The following is a 17,219-nucleotide window of genomic DNA, read 5'->3' as shown; positions in this document are numbered from 1 at the left end:
CACTGATTTGTCCACCTGCACCTGAAGGTCACAGCGCAGGTAGGGCAGCAGGTGTTTCCTATTTGACTGATGAGCGGAGATGTTGTGGCTTTTGTTAGTAGGACGTCACGTGGGTCTGAAGAGTGAAGCGTCTCTACTTCTGTTTGTTTATCAAAGAATTGACTGTAAAACTTGAGTCTTTAGTTTGTTCGAAGCTGTGGGATGTTTATTCTGATGTTTTCGTCCCTCTGCGGTCTTTTATTTCTGACAGGTTGAGCGAGAACGTGAAAGAAAATGGACGGTAAAGATGTCCTTATAATTTCCTATCCAAATGTTTGCTTTATTAACGTCTAAGAGGTGTAAAAAAAAAAACAAAAACAAAAACATTATTGACCTCAATCTATGGAGAATGACTGAAAATAATATTTTTATCCTGCAGATGGAGGCAAACAGTCACACACGTTTGGGAGCGGTCAACAGAGAACTCAACATCCCAGACCTTTCTTCTATGTCCAGCCTCCATCTCAACCTTATTACCTCTACCAGCCCTGGCAGCTGAACAACCCCTACAGTCTCTATGGTTTACCCGGAGGTATTGAGACATTTTAAATGGATCATTTGTGTGTTTTTTTTAAGTGGGGTTGTATGAGGTACTTCTGGCAAAGCCATGTGGACAGAGTCGGCAGCAAAACCCATTTTAGACACCAAATAACAAACCAAACAACTGACATCAACCACAGACTGTATATTAAATAGGATTTCAACCTATCTAATATATAGTCTCTGGCTCCAACTTGCTTTTTGGACTGTGGTATTTATTTTTGCTGCATAATGTGCCTTTAAAATTGAATTAAATCACTGGGAGCAGTTTCACATAGTCTTTCTACTAAAGCTGGAACAAAGTACTCTGTTGTTTTTTGTGTGTTAAATGACGAACTGAATTTTCAAACTGAGAAAATGTAAAATTAAATTTGCTTTGAAATGTTTTTGGCATGATATCTTAAGCTTATTGAACATGTTTTCTCAAGTACAGCTGAATTAACTGACTACAAATAGTTCATTTGTTTTGAGTCTTTAAAAAATGATCTCAACTTGTCTTTTCAAATTCAGTTAACTTAAAATTTTACAAATCAGCCTGCATATGGGCTTTAAAACAAATGGCTTATATTAACATTGAGTTTTGCAGGAGTCTGGTTGTTTCGCAGGAAGTGATCTACCATTAAGCGTTGCAGCAGTCAGCATCACTCTGGTTCCCTCCACAAAAAGCTAATGGGGCTTTTCCTTTGGATTAGTTCAGAAAATAAACTCTGTGGCAAACAAAAAATTGCAAAAGTGCTTCCATGAACACCACTTTTGTGATTTTTGAAGCATAAATGCAGTCAGTGTGCTGATACACTAAGGATGAGTACCTCATATAACCTCACTTCAAAAAAGCCTTAAACTAACTGTAAACTAAACGTTCTTTTTTATCAATCAGCACTGATCGCCTTAAATCTCTCTGTGGGTTTATCTTTTTATTTCCCAGGTTTTAACTTTGCTCGTCCTTGCATGCACCCTTACCAGTACATGCAGTATCCTGGTTTTGTCTTCCCACATGCTCCGATATATCCAATGGATCACCGGCGAATGTTTGAACCCCGCTTCCACGCTCCTCCCTGGAACGACGCGCCTCGCCAGCCGTATCACCCGCAGCCTCAGGGGCGCCGAGAAATGGCCAGTTCTGAGGCTCAGACGGACCCCAGCGACGCCATCAACAAACTGATCGAATGCCTGGACAAAATCCGAGGCAGCGACAGGGAGCTGGACTCGGGTGTCGCCTCACAGTCCTCTGGGATGTTTTCTCCAGGAGAGGAGAAGAAGAGTGAGGAGCAGGGTCATGTCCTGCCTTCAGCGCCTGATGGAAGCCATTTGGAGTCTCCTGTTGTTACCTTCAGTGACTCCATGACGGCGGTGTATGATGGCGAGTCCAGCCACAGGAGCTTAGACGTCCTGAGCCCTCAGGGATGCTGGCCAGGAGGATTGGAGGAGGAGTTGCCTCTTGATAGTTCCTCTGTCCAAGAGGAGTGTCCTGAGCTTGAGCAGTCTGCAGTAGACGAACGCTTCCTCCCTCTGGAGAAGGAAGAGGTCACGGATATCCAGTCAGATACCTCAGTGACTGATCAAAGTGTTCCTAAATGTGACGCTGAAGAGCTCACGAATCCAGTCCTGCCTTCTACCTCTGGTCAGCCAGCGCTCAAAGATCCCAAAGATGGCGACAATGTCTCAAAAATCGAAGATCCGAAAGCTGAACAGAACTACCAGATTCTCAAGCTGCCGTTTGAGAGCGTTTTGACTCCTGGAGGTGCGAGGGCCGGTCACCTTTCCTCCCCTGCTGCTCCCTACTACTACAACTATCTGTCCATGCACACCACCACCCATGAGCGGATGAGCGTCCTCAGCCCGTCTCTGGATGAGCTTTCCTCCAGAGACGAGATGTTCTCCACAGATCTGGACGACGTCGATCTCTTCCCCAAACACGTGTACGCAGGCCAGAGGCTCGCAGAGGTCGTTAATGGGTCTCCGCAAGCCGCCAAAGAAGTAGAGGAAGTGTGGCTGCCGGGGTCAAAGAGGTTCATGTGCGCCTGCTGTGGGAAAAGCCTCGCCAAAGGGACGGGCAGGAGCAAAGTCCACGGTGCCAAGATGTACAGGGACGAAGGCGGAGACTCTGAGGAGGAGGGCGGGTACGTGAGGGGGTGCGAGCAGCCCGTCAGAGTGGTTGTGAGGAAGCACTCTGCACCCAGGAAGTCCCACTCTGTCCCGCAGAGACACGCTGGTAAACCGTGGTACAAAAGAGGCCAGTACAAAGGCCCGTCAGATCCAGTCAACCAGGAGGACAGTCAAGAGGGTTGTAAGCAGGAGGCAGCTGATGGTGAAGCCGGAGAGATGACGAGTTCTGAGCTGCAGTGCAGAACATGTCAGGGTAAGTCTCTGCAAGGGATTTATTTACTTCTGACTGTTGACTGTAATGATTGCATAGCAGAACTGTAATGATTACTGAATGTGTGACGTCTTTCGTAGACAGACTCTGCAGAGAAGATTTGACCACGTCAGATCAGGGCAGGTGGGGAGATGGTGACGTGATCCCCAGGAGGAGACAAACGGCCCCTCTGCAACGACAAGGTTGAATTCAGCCGCTCACATGTCTCGTAGAAGTTTCAAAAAACAAAAAAAAAAAGCAAACGCACAAGTTCAGTATCAGCCTCCTCCTGAACCAGTCACAGGGCCAATCATATCAATCTGTCCAAACAGCTTGTGCAGCATAATTAGAATTTTGCAGCCAAGTTGGAGCGGTTTTTGTCCCAAATTTATTCATTTAGCCCTTTTTATGTTCATGAAATGCTGAGATGGAGCCACACAGTATAAAGTTGGGAGCACTATAAAGTCCAACCGGCTTCAAAGATCATCTTGGCAAAGGTGCCTGTAAAAGGGCTCTGTCCACAATATTGCACCATTTTACTTTGAGTGATTGAACTGCAGGAAATTTATGCCACAAAATGATGACTCATAAGCATTTGCAATCTGTTTACTGCTCATAAATTACTGCTCATAATAAATTAAACTAATGAGTGTTTTTTCAGTCGGAAATAGTTAATTTGTGAACAAGTTGGTGTTTTTGTAACGGCAGCACGTGACTCAAAACTATGAATTATGGTTACTTCTGTATTTTTCAACCTGTGGCCTCATCACAGAAAATCTTCCTCTGTGTTTGTCCTGTCTCAGCTGAAACGCAGAATCGGTAGGATTTGTCCGAGCTTTTTGTAAATGCTCAAATACTAAGGTTTTGGGTTGGCGAGGCGTCCCGTGCACAGCAAAATAATGATAATCCAAGTCTCCTAAAGCCCCAAGACACACACACACACACACACACACACACACACACACACACACAGTTCAGACAGTGTGCGCGTCACCGTGGCTCCAAGCTAAAGATCTACAGTGAAGATTCAGGCTAAAAACATGGTGTAAATAACAATTTTTTTTTAAGTCAGATTGGCATGTTGGGGCTTTAGGAGACTTGGATTACACCAGATGAGCAGCATGGAGGCGTTTTATATTTTTTTTTTTACATTTGAAAACTGGTCACCATTCACTTCACTTGCATTCACTTCAGTTAGTTTGCAAAGAAACAGTGGGAGGAAACGTCCTTCAGAGGACGACTTTACTTTTATACTCTGAGTACATTTCAGAGCTTGTAGTTTTTCACTTTTACTGCAGGAAAGAAGTTGAATCAGTACTTCTACTTTTCCAGAGTATTTTTTTTAAGTATCTGTACTTCTACTTGAGTAAAGAATGTGTGGACTGTCTTAATCACTTAGACATAAAGACATGGGAAAATGGAGTCCAGGTTGAAAAATATCAAAGTTTCCTTTTAGATCATGTTAGAAATCTGAACTAAAAGTATTTAATTTGTTAAACTTTGCTTTGTCTCTCAGCCACAATTCATTCTTCAGTTGCGTTTTATATGACTGTGCTCCTAGTGTTTTATTCTGCTCATATCTTCTGTACAGAGATGAGCACTCAGAGGAAAGTGATGTACCACAGGCCGAGAGACGAGGACAATGATGACGATGAGCTGCCACCATCACACTGGGACAGAGGTTCATATCTGATTTTTCTGCTGCAGCACTGTTAACACCGACCTGTCCACATTTCTCTCACGTTCTGTATTTTTCTTTGGTCTTTGTCAGGCTCTACGATGAGAGAACCAAGATGTTGATGTCCCGGATTGACTTTTGAACAAAGTGTGTTGAACTGTAGGTGAAACATTTACGCTACAGCAGATCCACACACACACACACACACACTCTTTAATATATCCAAACTTGTTATTCATAAAATGATTTTTCCTCCTCAGGTCCCCCCCAAAGGTGTAACTGTTTAGGATGAAGTAATATTTGAGCACCAGGTGAAATGCACTGCACAGAAAGCCTCTTTTTGTTGGATAAAAGTAAAAAAAAAAAGAAAAAATGTATAAAGTTTATGCAGTGACACTCTTCATGATTTATGAATTTCACAAACGGGCAGATGGGCTGAAAGGTTGTGTTGCAGATGATGGTGTGTCACTGTTTGGGGCCAGTCCAATAAATATTGTCATTATTTAAATGTTGTGTTGAATCATTTTACATCAGAGCATCTTGTCCACATTGTGCTCAGAGATTTACAGAACGAGTGTTGTGTTTCAAGAAGCAGGTTTTCTGTTTTCCATGCAGTTTATCTGGACAACAAAGTTTCAAATTCAAGCAGTTTAGGGTTTTCTTCACCTTAGATTTTATGTTTCAGATTAGGGATGCATGATAATAATTGTATCAGATGATTAAACAGTCCCTCCAGGAAGCTGCAGTCCCTGCGAATTCTGTACGACCTTGTAATTTTTTCCACACTCCGCCACTTTTCTGCAAATTGGACAAATTGTCATTGCTTCCCCCAACTTCTCCCAGTCGTAGCAGTCTCCTGTGCAAACATCATACATGTACGTCTCAATGAAACAGATTTTTGAGTTCTGATTTATTATTCACTTGTTTTGCATTTACATATTTTTTATTTTGTCATGGGTGCTGAGAAGAACAATGTTATTGACAGTGTTATTGAGTTTTATCAATGCTCTGTCCACATTTAGTCTAAATTTTTGTGCTCGTTTTGCCCGAGTTTGAGCCTTTTGCCTTTTTGTGGAATACCCTGCAATAATAAATAACTGCCAGGAAATTCTGTGGAAAGTTTAAGAAACCACCTACAAATTGTATTTTAATAATTGTTCAACATGAACTATGAACCAGATGTCTTTATTTGGATGCTTGAAAACTGAATTAAATATGATCTCAGCAAAACATTATTAGTTGGTAAAACTTTTTAAAACTCGAGTTGGGCTCAAAACTCAAATCTCTTGAATTAAGTTGCCTTGAAATTGAAATTTCTTATCACCTTAGAAAATATCCTCAAGACTGGATTACTGCACCCCTCTATATTTTGGTATCATTCAGGTCTCTGTTCACGGTTTACAGATGGTTCAGAGCGCTGCAGCCGGACTCATATGCAGGGATTTAAAAAAAAGTGAACATATTACATCTTTAATAGAGTCTCTACAGTGGCTCCCTGTTCAGAATCGAAGTCTTTACAAGATTCTTGTGTTTGTGTTTAAAGCCCTGCATGGTCTCGCCCCGAGCTACAGTACAGAACTTCTATCCCCCTACAGCACAGCGCGGCCCCTCAGATCTACACATCAAGGACTTTTAAACATCCCATAATCTTTCTGAAAACTTTTCGGAGACGGGACCTTCTCAATAACTTCACCACGACTCTGGAATCGTCTCCCTGAAAATGAAAGATCAGCAGAATCTCTTGACTCGTTTCAAAGTCGTCTTTAGATCCACTTTTACTCCGTTGCCGACCCCTGCAGTGATTCATCACATGATTTGTATGCATGTGTATGTTTTTACCCAAGTAGTTAAATATAATCTTTTTGCTCAATTATGTTTGTTGTAAAGTAGTTTGGCACAAACCTTGCAGCAGGAGGAAATGACTACAGATTTATAGAAAATGGTGCAAACTCTGCACAGTGACATACTGTATATATCTCACTTGTTTGGCATCATTACAGAGAAAAAAATCAAAGTAATGTGGTTCTTGTCAGTCTTCCTCCATCAGTGGAAAAACCTGACATTTATTATAGATTCATTTTGATCTTCAGGCACAGTCTGAACATATTTACTCAGTAACATCATTAACTAACCTGTGATGAAGAGTTTGCCAAACAAACATAATGCAACATAACATAAACCAGTGTCATACTAGGAAATATAACCTCTTACATTTAACACATTCATACAAGATACATGAATCCTAAATTGTATTGAACAGCTGTGAGCTACCTTCAGATTATCTTTCTTTAATCTGAATCACTTTACAACAAATCCTGGTATCCCATGACCCATCGGTTCCCAACCTGGGGTCCCCAAGACTTTGTCTGTTCTGAGGTCCTCAAAATCAGATTTGCACATGTCAACTACAATCACAGTTTCACAGTTAGTAAACCTTTTCCAAAGTCAAATTTAAGCACTTTTCAAGCATTTTCAAACTTTTCCAGCACCTTACAGCTGTGGTAAATGACATATTTATATCTCTTAATCACATTAAAGCAGATGTTATTGTGCTATTATCAACCAAAATGATGTTATAATTATGACTTGGCTTCCTATTAGGGCTGCGAATGTTGGGCATTTTTCTTCGATAGTTGAAAATGCTGACTGATCAACTGATCAATTGATTTGTTTTTTCCTCTTTTCTATAATTTTTTTCTTGTTTGTTTTTCTTTTTTTCTTATTTTAAGTTTAATTATCAAATGAATGGCTCCTCCAGACAAAATAATGTCATGCACTTGCATGTAAGTAATTGATTAATGATTAATCATTGACTTCCTGCACAATCTGGCCCAGCTAATATCTGACTTTCCTTAGATACAAGTTGGGCAGGCTCCAAGGAAAAGTTTGGGAACCACTGCTGTGACCAATGCAAACTGCAGAATGCACGGCTCTTGTAAACAGTAATAGATATTATGTTTGTTTGTATTAAGGATGTTAAATGAAACAGACTCATTTTATTGGATGTTTTGTCCTGAATGCACTCACAGAAAACATCTTTAAACAGCAGCACTAATTTAAAATCATTGCTCATGTCAACACACTGGATGTTTATTCTTCATAGATAATACGGTCTGTAAATACTGCTCCAGGCTACCAAACAAGCATCATCTAACCTCATAATTGGCTCTTCAGGGGTCAAATCCACATCTCAACGCAGCCCGTGTGAGTATGTGCTCTGCATTTTAACGATGATCTCTTCTTCTTCACTCACCTGCAAGAAAATCAGCCTTGAGCTTGTCAAAGATGCTAGAAATTAACGGATGTCCCACTTTGAGCCACATATCTGTAACCTGAGTCTGTGATTCAGACAAGCTGCATGTCTGTTGTCGCTAATTAAAGCCAATCAGCTTCTTACCTTTCTTTCTGCAGGTGAGTTGATGCACCACAGTGGGAGGGAATCAGTGAGAAACAAACACTTTTCATTGGCTTTAAGAGAAGGTCATTAACTCTCACCTGGAACCAAAATCTACCCAATCAGAGCAGCTTTTGACAAGCAGAGCAGGATCATGAGTCCACACCTTTGATTTCCAATTTCAAACATACTTTGAAAGCAATTTGTCAGTGATAATCTTCGCTTTGCATGTGAGTAAATTTGTCAGTGAACGTTTTATTGTCAGAAAACACACTCAAACCATCTTGCAACAAGTTTATTTGAACTTTCTTCTCGTCCCTTTGTCAGATATGGAGGCAGCCACGTCCACCATGCAACACTCTTTTGGTCTGGGCCCCCGAGGTTCAAACCCACCTCATGGAGCTCAACAGGCCCAGGGACCCCATCAGCCGGCCACCGGGCCTTCAGGAGCTCCACGCCCTGAGGAGCAGCAGCAGCAACAGCAGCAGCACCACCACCACAAGCCTTTCTTCTACGTCCAGCCCTCGCAGCCATATCTGCCCATGCAGAGTCTGCAGTGGCCTGTACCAGTGCCCATGCCTGTGTCCTACAACCCCTACTATGGCTACCCTGGTTTAGGTAAATCTCTTCTCCATGTTTTTTTTTTTCAGCTAATGGATTTTGAGAGTCCAGTCCTCACTCAAACTACTGAAGTTGTGATACATGTCATCTAGCAACAATTGCTGCTCTTTGAGGACATTTATGTTGTATGTGCAGAGCGATCAAAGCAGTGAAGTCCTTTTTTCACTAAAATGTTAGAAGTTTCTGCATTTTCAGGGCAGGTTTTTCCAACCACTGATGCATGTCTCAGGACACTTTTAAATACCTGCATTGAAGGGGTAGTTCAGATATTTTGCACGGGAAAAAAAAGGTTGGGAACCATTCCTCTATCCTGTCCAGAGGCTTTAAAAATCAACTGAGATATTCTGGGCTAATTCACATTTTGCAAATTAAAATTCAGAGCCCAGTTCAACCTTAGTAGTACTGTGAAATGTCTCTTTCCCTCTTTCAGCTGTGCATTACGCATTTTTTTTTTAACACAAAACACAGATTATTGATGTAGAGATAGAAATGTAAGGGAGATCTTAACAAATGACAAAACCTAAGCCAGAAATGTTGCAGCGGCTTAACCTGAAACACTTTTAGGCTTTTACCACAAAGATGGAACTGGCCCTGTTTCAGTTCCACCATTTTGAGCTATTCGAAGCCTTTCCACCCAAAATAAATTGGTTTGTAACCCTTGGAAACTAAAGTAGACTTGTCATACTCTACGGAATGTTTTGCATTGTGCAGCGGCCTCTGTTCGTGAGGATACTTGATTACAATGGTTAAAAACTGGTGGAGACGCTGAAACCTAGTCAAGAATCAGAGCTAATTTGGTGGAAAAACGTGTCTTGAGTTGGTTAGTGAGATGTGCTTTGATTTAAATAATAATAATAATAATAATAATAATAATAATAATCATAATCATAATCATAATAATATATTTTTTTCTCTTCTATTAAAGGTTATGGGATGCCACTGATGCCCAACTATCAGCCAAATCCGTACATGGAGCCTCCTGGCTTTGTTGTACCTCACACCCACCTCCATTTGATGGACTACAGACGCCTGCTGAACCCTCAGTATTACCAGACCATGGCCTACCACTCCCGCAGGTTCCGCTACCAGCACAACAGTCAGGCCAGAGAGATGACCAGCTCTGAGGTCCAAACTGAGCCACTGTCTGCAACCCAGAGGACCAGCACCCCAGGCTCCAGCGATGTCGAGGCCTCCCGTGGCCTCCCAGTCCGCAGCAGCAGCAGCAGCAGCAGCAGCCCGAACATCCCCACCAGCCAGTCGCTCTCACCAGCCTTGGCTGTGCAGAAGGGGGATCATTCTCTGGAGCTACAGGACACAGTGCCGTCTTCCACCACCAGCAGGACCCCAACAACCGGCAGCTTTGTGATCCAGACAGAGGAGGTGAGGATTGAATGCTGCACCACACCGGTGGGACTACAAGTCATGCACTCTCATGAGACAGCAGAAGTGTCCCACAGCTTTTCCCAAGATGTGGTCCAATGTAGCTCGATCCTACAGGGTCGTGTGCTACAGGATGAGGGACTGCGTCTTCCTGCAGACCAGGCAGAGCAGGCGCTCCAAGCTTGTCCTGACATCCTGTTGGTCGGGACGCCCAGCAGTGGTGAGAAGACCCCTGCTCTGGAGGAGCCGAAGAAGCAGACGGACCCTATGACCGTCGCCTCCAACTTTAGCTCCCAAATAGCAGACGCTCAGGTGACGAGCACCAGTGAGAAAGATCTGACATCCAAGAATTTTCACTGCAAAGTTGTCCACCTGCCCTTCGACCCCAAGTACCTGGATGAGCTGAGGAAGATGGAGTCCACGGTCTGGTCAATGGAGGAAACTTTGATTCCGTCTTCTGACTCCCTGATCCAAAATGTCCACACAGAGTCTCATAATGAAACGCTGGCTGTTGAAGTTCCATCAGCAGATGTGCTGACGGTCAGAGAGGAGTCTGCAGAAGATGGCGTCCCCATGATTAAGATACCTCCTCTGACAGAGGATGAACTGGAGGACGTGGTCCCCACTGTGGATTGTCCAGGGGATGAGATGGTGTCTGAAGCTGATATGTGCCCCATGATGGATGTTCCTGCTGCAGAGGAGACTCCTATGATTGACCCAGCAGAGGCGGCTGATGCTCCTTATTTGCTGATGTTGGATAATTCCCCTCTGAAGGCTGAAAGAAACCAACACAGGCGAGAAACGACTGTCCAGGATCACCAGGACACCTCGTTCGAATCTTTGCCTGCTTACCTTCCCTCAGCCAGCTGGCTAGCTGACTTTGACAATGTCCACTACTGTAGCAAGTTGCCACCAACTCCCAAAAAGCAGAGCAGACCTCTGAGCAGCAGCCTTGGCTTAGACGTGCCTTCCAGGAGAAGAAAACTAGACCTCGAGTACAAAGAACAGCCTGCCACTCGCAAGCCAAAAGAGAGGTACAAACCCAAAGGCAAGGTGGATCGAAGAAGCCTCTCTGACCATGAGTGCTGCCTTAGCAGAAATTTCCTTGAGAATACGTTTACCCCTTATGCATCCAAGAGGGAGCGACTTTGCACCAGATGTCAGGCGAAGCAAAGGATCTGCATGTTGGCCAGTCCAGGACTCGATGGTCGGACCTTGAAAAGAAAAGCTGTCCCTTTCCAACAGAGGAATGACGTGCCTTTACCAACATGTGAAGCCTGTAAATCCCACTCCAACAAACAACTGATGAGTAAAGGCTCCAGTCCTGATCTCCGAGGCCGTCCTCACAGACATGACACAGAGGGAGAATCTTCTGAGAACAGCTCATGTCATGCAGGACCAAAATGGAGGGCGGCTGATCATCCCAGGAAGCTCAGCGACCTCAAGAGGCCGCTGGCCTCCAAGCAGAACCTGGAGAAGTGTCCGGCAGCGATGTACCCAAAGCTGAGGGAAAAGAACTGTTTGTGTAACGAGCTGCAGCATCAGACGGTCGCGTGGGAGAGGCTGCATCACTGTCCCCACGGCAATGCCATCAGAGAAATGGACGAGAACTGCGCCGTGCCGGTTTCCACCCAGGACAAATGGAGGAACATGGATCAGTTTTACCTGACACACAGGTGGCAAACAGGTGAGCAGATGGTTTTCACTTTGATATCAGGAGAAATGGTGAAATTGAATTGCATGGGAATCAAGGGGGGAAAAAAATGCTGGCCTCTAATGCTCATGACAATGCAGGATGTAAACATTAATGGCGTTCTTCTTGTCTGATTGGTAAACTCTCTTCCATGAATAGATGAAACTGGGTCATGTTTCCTGGAAAGAGACGTTGCTGTTGAATTTTTCAAATGTTTTTTCACCACAAGCTGAGTGCAATTTACTTCCATTGTAATGAAGAGAAGGCAGAAATCTCTGCAGCCAATATCTCCAAAACTCTGCACCTCACCAGAAAATCTAGATGGATAAATGGTGCTACAGGCAAGAGGGACAATATAGGACAGAGTCTTGAAGGACAGTTTATCCATAAATCAAAAATACATAAATCTGCCTTTCTTTGTAACTGTATAACCAACAGAGAAGTCATGGAAAGCAGTGATGCCGAATCCTGATGTCGACGGCTCCAGGAATGAAGCCAGATCACAACACTTGAATAAACACAAGAAATCACAACCACAATCACAAGGTTTGCTTTTAGTATTTCACTTTGACATACTTTAAGATGACTGGAGAAACTCCCACACAGTCTTGCTTTATGCTGATATATTTTTTTGACGTTTCAGTCTAAATGATGAGGTTGTTCAGACCGAAATGTTGATATTTACCAAATGTCCTCTTCCTACTGCTCGGTGGTGCATCAGTCATTTGAACAGGTCCAGTGTGTGAAATCCACCATATTGTCCAGTGGATTAAATAAATTTGTTTTCTCTCTGCAGGAACTCGTAGAAAAGACACAAGATGCTGATATTCACAAGATCACAACTGAACAAAGTGAAAAAGACACTTTTTTTAAAAAAACAAAACAATGTACACTTAATTTAAATTATTTCCACCTAAATGAATTGCATAATAAATCACTATGTTCACTATTTATTAACATTAAAATAAACACAGATTTATGCTAATTCTTGTACTTGTCTTGTTTTAAAAGAACACCTGCAGCTCCTGCTTTTCTCATGTTTGTGGGGTGAAATGTGGTAAAAGAGGTAGTAACTATATTTGTTCACTAGATGGAACTATTTCTACATAAAATCCACATTTATCTGATGACAAAAAATCAAACTTCAGCTTTATTTTTTATTCCACAATGATAAAAACATTCATAAATAATGGATAAATTATAGAAAAACTTAAGAGTACATTTTCCAGTTATATCCAAGTGTTGGATAAGCTGAATTTGACAATGGAAATGTAGAATATAGAACGTTTTGGAGGTGAGATTGTAAAACCTCCTGCAGACTGACTGCTGCAACTTCTTTTTGTCCATTTTATGACAAACCAGTTCCGTCTCTGAAGTGAACGTTTGACAGTTTTCCTCTGTGGTTTGCACATCATTCATTAAACATGCCGCTGTGATAACATATTAGCATAAGACCTTTTAAAGTGACAGTCTTATCTGGAATGACTTTCACTGAATGTTAAATCAGCGGGAGTTTATCGTCATGTTCAGGTGAATCACTGGTGGTCTGACGGTGGTTTCTGGGGGGGATCAAACCTGTGACCTTTTGATAACAAAGTGGCCTGTAGCCCAAAACACACGAGCTGTAGCTCTTAATACGATTCAGGTCTCAAGTTACAGTGAGAATAAAACGAGTTACAAGCAAAAATGTATTCGGATACAGTTACTTCCCATTACTTTTTGATTACTGGAATATAAAATGTGGTGAAATTGTTCAGCCTAATATATTGTTCTTATGGCTGCAACTAATGATAATCAGTCGATTATTTTCTCAATGAATTGATTAGTTGTTTGGTCAATTAAATGTCAGATGATGGTGAAAAATGTCGATCAAAGCTCAAGAGGACGTCTTATTTTGTCCAGAACTCAAAAATATTCAGTTTATACTCAGAGAGGAGTAAAGAAACCAGAAAATATTCACATTTAAGAAGCTGAAATCAGAGAGTTTGGAACTTTTTTTATTCAAAATGTATCCCTTTGTTGTGTGCAATTTATTGATTGATTAATTGACTTAAAGACAAAAAAGTTGTGACTTTTCCACCCAGTGAAGTATTTTTTCACCAGATAATGCACTGTGCATCGAAGGATATTGTTCTTTATTAGGGGCTAATCATTTTGGAGGGGGGTTTATGGCTTTAATTGACAGAACACACACTCCACGATCAGAAACCTTCTGATGTTTGTGGCCATGTCTGTCTCTGTGTGGAAAAACCTGGCCAGAGATCTCTGAATAATTGTGTTTTGGAGGCGATTTACTCTGTGGGGGAAAAAGTGAACTGAGCACAACTGAAGCTTTGTAAGAGATCCTAATTATCTCCACCAGACGTGTGTGAGCGACCAGCAGACCTGAAGCTTGTCTGCACCTAATCTCAAACTGGACCGATTAGCCTCATTTTTTGAGCCCATTCATGACTGAATGCTGAAGGACTCTGTGATTCAGAAAAACATTTTTTATGGCTCCACGCCGGCGACAGTCGCCGCCACATGCGTCACGTTTCCAGGTCATCCTGTTCTTATGAACACGATATCTCAAGAACACATTGAAGGAATTTCCTCAGACTTTGCACAAGTGACCACTTGGACTCGAGGGTGAACTGATTAGATTATGACAGATAAAGGTCAAAGGTCACTGTGACCTAACAGAACACAGTTTTGGACACAGCTCAATAGTTAATATGCTACAAAAAATAAAAAGTATAATTTTCATCATGTTGTCTTTTTATTTATTTATTTAGCTGGCGATCAGGACATCATAGTAATGTTGAAAAATGGTGACACTTAATTCCTGTAATGAAGTCGTTTGATAATGATAACACTGAGGATGATAACGTTGTGATTGTGAGCACATTTGCACAATAATGTTAGCAAGTGTGGCTACAGTCTGACAGAGCTGCTAGCATGTTTATCGACTCTGAGCCCCGTTTCTGATCATCTCCACTGAAACATGAAAACATTCAAAATGGGTGACTGGTTTGTTTTGTGAAAAAAAAAAACATGTTTCAACAGTATATTGAATTAACAGTCAAAAAGGAAATTGTTAGAATTATTTCTTGTCAAGCTGTGAAGGCGACTGTGAACATTATTGACCGATAATATGTAATGTTGCTCCCTGGGGGGGCAAAAATACAGAAATGCATTGAATAAATAATGAATTGTGTTGGTTCAGACCATTAGACTTTATGCAGTGTTCAGCAGGCCTTTGAGAGCAGGTAATGAAACCAATCTTACTGACATTGTTCCAAATGAAACATGTAATGACACATGCAGCAATAATAGCTTTCCTGGCTGGAGGGGAGCTAAATACCACGATGTCGACCGTATGTTCCTGTCAGCGGCTTCATGTGAGAGAATTGTGGGAGCTGATGTGTGATTTTCAGGGTCTCGCAACAGGCCAACAACTGTTCACCTCCGCCTCAGATTCAGAGGCGGCAGAGGTACACACTCTTTACTCATGTAGAAGTACAGATACTCTGGTGAAAGTAAAAGTACTGATTCAACTTATTAACTCAAGTAGAAGTGAAAAAGTACAGGCTCTGAAATGTACTCAAAGTATAAAAGTAAACAGTTATATTTCAGGATTTTTTTTTTTGTCTTTTATGTCTTTTTGTCTTGTTACGTCATTTATGTCTCTTTTTGTATATAATAATTTTCATCTTGTTATGTCTTGTTACCTTGTTTTGGTTTTGTTAAATTGTATATGTTGTTCACCTTATTATGTCGTTTTTGTTTTGTTATTTATATAAGCGTTCATCTTGTTTCTTTGTTTTTGTTTTGTTCTGTCCTTTACGTTGTTTTTCATCCTATTACATCTTTTATGTTGTTTTTGTTTTGTTACGTCTTTTTTGTTGTTCTAATCCTGTTAAGCCTTTTAAGTCACTTTAGTCCTGTTGTGTTGTTTACATCTCAGTTTTTGGCATCTGTCAGCATCTTTTATGTTGTTTTTCATCTTGTTGTGTATCTTCTGTCATTTTTGTCTTTTTATGTCCTTTTCATCTTGACACTTATTGCTGCATTGTTTTTGTTTTATGTCATAATGTTGTCTTTTTACGTTATTTTTGTTTTGTTACATTTCATGTTATGAACTGAAAATTTAAAAGTAAAAAGCTGGAAAAATACTCTAATACAAAAATATCAACATAAGTACAGTAACAAAGTATTTGTACTTAGTTACTTCCCACCTCTGCTCAGATTGCTTTCCGCTCCTCATGCTCAGTGGAGAGATCTGCACAGAAAACCCACACAGTGTTGTGTTTGAAGGGGAAGAAAGGCCTGCTTTGGTGCATTGTTAGAAACAGAAAGAGTGGAAAGCTTTTGCGATTTGAAACAACCGTCTTAAGTGATTTCTTGCAAACAGGAAGTAGCGGCTCTTTGAAGCTAACAGTGTGTGTGGTGAGGGAGGCCAGATGGGATGAGGAAAGTTGCAGCACCGGAGCGCAACACATGATTTCCCCTCAGATTTTTCAGTTTCAGGGCGGAGATGGACAGCGCAGTTTGGACGGTCTCAGAGCTCATATCTCGTCGACTCCCGCCTTCACGCTGCTGTTCCATCTTCATGACGCCTGCATTATGGGTAAATGTGAGAGGCTTCAGCGTGATTGGCTCCCGAGGGGATTTACAGTATGAGGCGGTGGTGGCAGGGTGTCTGATATGCTCTGTGTATCACATAAAGCTGCGGGAGGCACGTATATTTCATACAGAACGACATAAACAGTCGGGGTCTCTGTGGGTAAAAAATCCTGCAGTGATGATTTCCTTTTATAAGGCGGATGAGGGATGATGTTTCCAAGAGCATGAACACCAAAATGTCCTCTGAAGGATAGAAAGATGAAGAAAATCTTCAGAAGTACACGGACAAGGACATTTTACAGCTTCTCACTTCATGGAGCATCAGGGGCCGTAATATAGAAACCTCCTGTCTTTACTGTTGGGTAACCATGGTAATAAGGGTTAGGAAAAAAAGGCATTACAGAACGGTCTCTAAGTCAGTGTTACTCCAAACTGAAGATGGGAAACGTGTATTACACAAGCATCATAACTTTCCATAATTGTAAATTAACTCTCCAACTTCAGGATAACTTTAGGAAACTGTCTTAACTTTCACTTTTACACTTGTAGCAACAACTTACAAACTAGCTAACGGTAGGTAATGGTAGTGTTCCCTAAAAGTAGCTAACAAACAGCAGCTAATGGTAGTGTTAGCCAACAGGAATGGTAGTGTTCTCCCACAGAAGCTAACGGTAGTGTTTTTAGACTTTTTGATTACCGCAGCTAAAACATGAAAACATTCAAAAACACATTTGCTGAAACAGATTACTGGTTTGTTTTATGAAAACATGATATATACCCACTCCATCAAATTAATAGTCAAAAAGGACAGTAGTGTTGCCTGACAGTAGTTTTAGCTTCTGATGATAGCTTTTAAAAAATGACATAATTGACCGAATGACACTTAGTGACAGGACTTTTACTTGTGGTGTAT

At 41.7% G+C, this 17,219-nt stretch overlaps 2 protein-coding genes across 2 annotated transcripts; both read left to right on the top strand.

Moving 5' to 3' along the window:
* Positions 1-88: 88 nt before the first annotated feature.
* Positions 89-5,109, top strand: LOC146307803 (bucky ball-like). The gene is made up of 6 exons (XM_084747155.1): positions 89-280; positions 419-571; positions 1,505-2,938; positions 3,037-3,138; positions 4,527-4,772; positions 4,874-5,109. The coding sequence occupies exons 1-5, from the start codon at positions 274-276 to the stop codon at positions 4,649-4,651; spliced, it is 1,821 nt and encodes a 606-aa protein (XP_084603281.1). The 5' UTR covers positions 89-273; the 3' UTR covers positions 4,652-4,772; positions 4,874-5,109.
* Positions 5,110-8,336: 3,227 nt separating this feature from the next.
* LOC146307802 (uncharacterized) lies at positions 8,337-12,604 on the top strand. Its single transcript, XM_084747488.1, has 4 exons — positions 8,337-8,625; positions 9,554-11,695; positions 12,140-12,247; positions 12,498-12,604. The coding sequence occupies exons 1-4, from the start codon at positions 8,337-8,339 to the stop codon at positions 12,524-12,526; spliced, it is 2,568 nt and encodes an 855-aa protein (XP_084603614.1). The 3' UTR covers positions 12,527-12,604.
* Positions 12,605-17,219: the final 4,615 nt, after the last annotated feature.

This window comes from Lutjanus erythropterus, chromosome 21 (assembly GCF_056507025.1).
Source record: "Lutjanus erythropterus isolate fLutEry1 chromosome 21, fLutEry1.hap2, whole genome shotgun sequence".
NCBI lineage: Eukaryota > Metazoa > Chordata > Actinopteri > Lutjaniformes > Lutjanidae > Lutjanus > Lutjanus erythropterus.
Note: the sequence above shows the minus strand (reverse complement) of the source record. Positions and strands in the feature narration are given on the sequence as shown.

Excerpts from the sequence above, each read along its gene's own strand:
- LOC146307802 (XM_084747488.1), top strand. The coding sequence starts at position 8,337 with ATGGAGGCAGCCACGTCCACCATGCAACACTCTTTTGGTCTGGGCCCC. Across the intron at positions 8,626-9,553 it reads CTATGGCTACCCTGGTTTAG|GTTATGGGATGCCACTGATG; the intron begins GTAAATCTCTTC and ends CTTCTATTAAAG. Across the intron at positions 12,248-12,497 it reads ATCACAACCACAATCACAAG|GAACTCGTAGAAAAGACACA; the intron begins GTTTGCTTTTAG and ends TTCTCTCTGCAG.
- LOC146307803 (XM_084747155.1), top strand. Across the intron at positions 572-1,504 it reads TCTCTATGGTTTACCCGGAG|GTTTTAACTTTGCTCGTCCT; the intron begins GTATTGAGACAT and ends TTTATTTCCCAG. Across the intron at positions 2,939-3,036 it reads GCAGTGCAGAACATGTCAGG|ACAGACTCTGCAGAGAAGAT; the intron begins GTAAGTCTCTGC and ends CGTCTTTCGTAG.